Source organism: Nanorana parkeri, unplaced genomic scaffold, assembly GCF_000935625.1.
Source record: "Nanorana parkeri isolate BGI_ZX_2015 unplaced genomic scaffold, ASM93562v1 scaffold2558, whole genome shotgun sequence".
In the NCBI taxonomy this organism is placed as follows: Eukaryota; Metazoa; Chordata; class Amphibia; order Anura; family Dicroglossidae; genus Nanorana; species Nanorana parkeri.
The window spans coordinates 114271-116344 of record NW_017308826.1 but is presented as its reverse complement, the minus strand read 5'-3'; the positions used below and the strand labels follow the sequence as shown (position 1 = coordinate 116344).

Below are 2074 nucleotides of genomic sequence, written 5' to 3'. Positions count from 1 at the left end.
GGGGTTACAGCAGGTGGGGGGTTACAGCAGGTGGGGGGTACAGCAGGTCAGGGGTTAGTAAATACTTAGCTGCGGCTTCTTTTACGTTTGCGTGTCACCAGCACCTTTTATATGGCCGGTACGGATTGTGTTGATCTCATGCTGTCGGGATCGGAGCGCACTGATTTCCCAGTAAGCACTGTGAAGGGAAATTATCAATACTGGTGCAGGCAGAACCTGGAGCAGCTTTGCACGGCAACCAATCAGCATCATCCTTTCATTTTTAAATCTTAACTGATCAAACTGAAGAGAGAAGCTGATTGGTTGACGTGCACAGCTGCTCCCCTCCCCCCCCCCCGTGTATGTTCTTATGGTCCTATCCCCCATGTTCTTGCTAGGCACGGCATGTACCATCGCCCAGACATTGGTTGTTAGAAGACAAGTTGTGTAGCTATCGCAATGTATCGTGCACTGGAGAGCCTCCCCATAGAGATCAGAGAGTGCTCCTTGCAACAGGAGAGTGACCGAATGACCCATATAAGAAAGATCTAATACATAATCCATTTAAAATGAAATATTCCATTACTTTTTATTAGGAATGCACCGATATATCGGCCGCCGAAGCATGACGGTCAAAAATGGCACTTTTGGCACAATGCCATTTTCCTGCCGATACGTCGGCGCATCCCTGCTTTCTCTTCTCCCCGCAGGGCGCTGCTCTGTGTCCCAGCGGGAAGGAGAGAAAGTGACAGCCGAGCGCTGCGGGAGGAGAGTGCTGTGAGCGGCCGGTGTCTCCTCCCACACCGCTCAGCCTCCTATCACAGTGCGGCAGAGCGGTGTGTGGGCGGAGACAGCCCGCGCTGTCACATGAGGCTGACCTCTCCTCCCCGCACCGCTCACTCAGCCTCCTGTGACAGCCGATCCAGGATGGAGAGCGGGTACAAGCAGTCGGTGATCAGTGATCGCTGAGTGTTTGTAGGTAATTGAGGACAGAGTATTGTTACTATATCCTCCATTATGAATGAATGGGAAGTGATCTACGTCACATCTACATCACTTCCTGTCCATTCATGATTGTAGTTACAGTAAACACAACAATGTTATGAATGATCAGGAACACTCAGTATATTCATTTATAACAGGGGCTGCAGAAAAAGATCATGCCATTGGAGGAGGCATCGCATGCACGAGGTTGCTGACCCCAGTGCTAGCAGCTTACACGAGGCCTCCCGCACAGGACAGGTTCTCTTCAGTTGTTTCAATGACCGCGCTCAGGCCGTTTTTATATCAAGTATTCCCTTTTGTGTTTCAGTGGAAATCGCCACATTGACGCGGGAGAACGGAAAGACCAAGATCCGAGTCCTCAAACAGAAAGAAGTGGAGGAATTAATCAAACTGCACGAAGCGGAAGAAGCCAAGATCGAGAAAGCGAAAAAAGAGAAAGAGCAGAAAGAAAAAGATAAATAATCCCGGCAAAGAGGTTCATTTCTCCCTTGTAAAGTGTACCTGTCACCAGCGGAGGGCGGGCTCTGCGTCAGGGGGCACGGCTCTAACGGATCACTGGGAACCAATCGCCTTGCTCGGCTTGTGACAGCAACAGCGATGTCGCATGCTCATAGCGAGGGGCTGAACGTTGGTTCGGTTCTGAGTAATAGCCGCTTTCATCGTGAGTGACAGGTACTCTTTACAGGTCATGATTGTGTTTTTTTTGGCTTCCCCGACTAGATTTTGAAGATAAATTTCTACAATATTTTTGTTTCTGTTCTTGAAATTAAATTGTCTTTTTTTCTTAAAACACGGCGCTGGGTGTGAGCGTATTTCTTCCATCTCTGTGCTTATGAGGCTTTTAAAGTGCACCTGTCATTGGAGAAGTGTCATTGCTAAGAATGCTGGTTGCTGAGTCACTGACCTGGAACACGACCTGGCCCTGGAACAAGCATGGAACAAAGAAAGTCAGAATTCACTCAATATGAGCGACTCATTGACTCCAAAGAGACTGCTTTGTTTTACCTTGTTAGTGCAAGGGGTCACTTTAAAGCTGAAGTTAAGGAAACATTGTCCTCATACAAGACCCATGTGTTACCCTTCCTTCAAT

General features: G+C 48.4%; 1 protein-coding gene across 1 annotated transcript in view; it reads left to right on the top strand.

Annotated features, from left to right (window-relative positions):
- Positions 1–1482, top strand: part of PSMA4 (proteasome subunit alpha 4) — a 14086-nt gene extending 12604 nt beyond the window's left edge. The window contains exon 9 of the mRNA XM_018573830.1: positions 1292–1482. Within this exon, the coding sequence (XP_018429332.1) occupies positions 1292–1446 (155 nt within the window). The 3' untranslated portion in view covers positions 1447–1482. The remainder of the gene's footprint in view (positions 1–1291) is intronic.
- Positions 1483–2074: the final 592 nt, after the last annotated feature.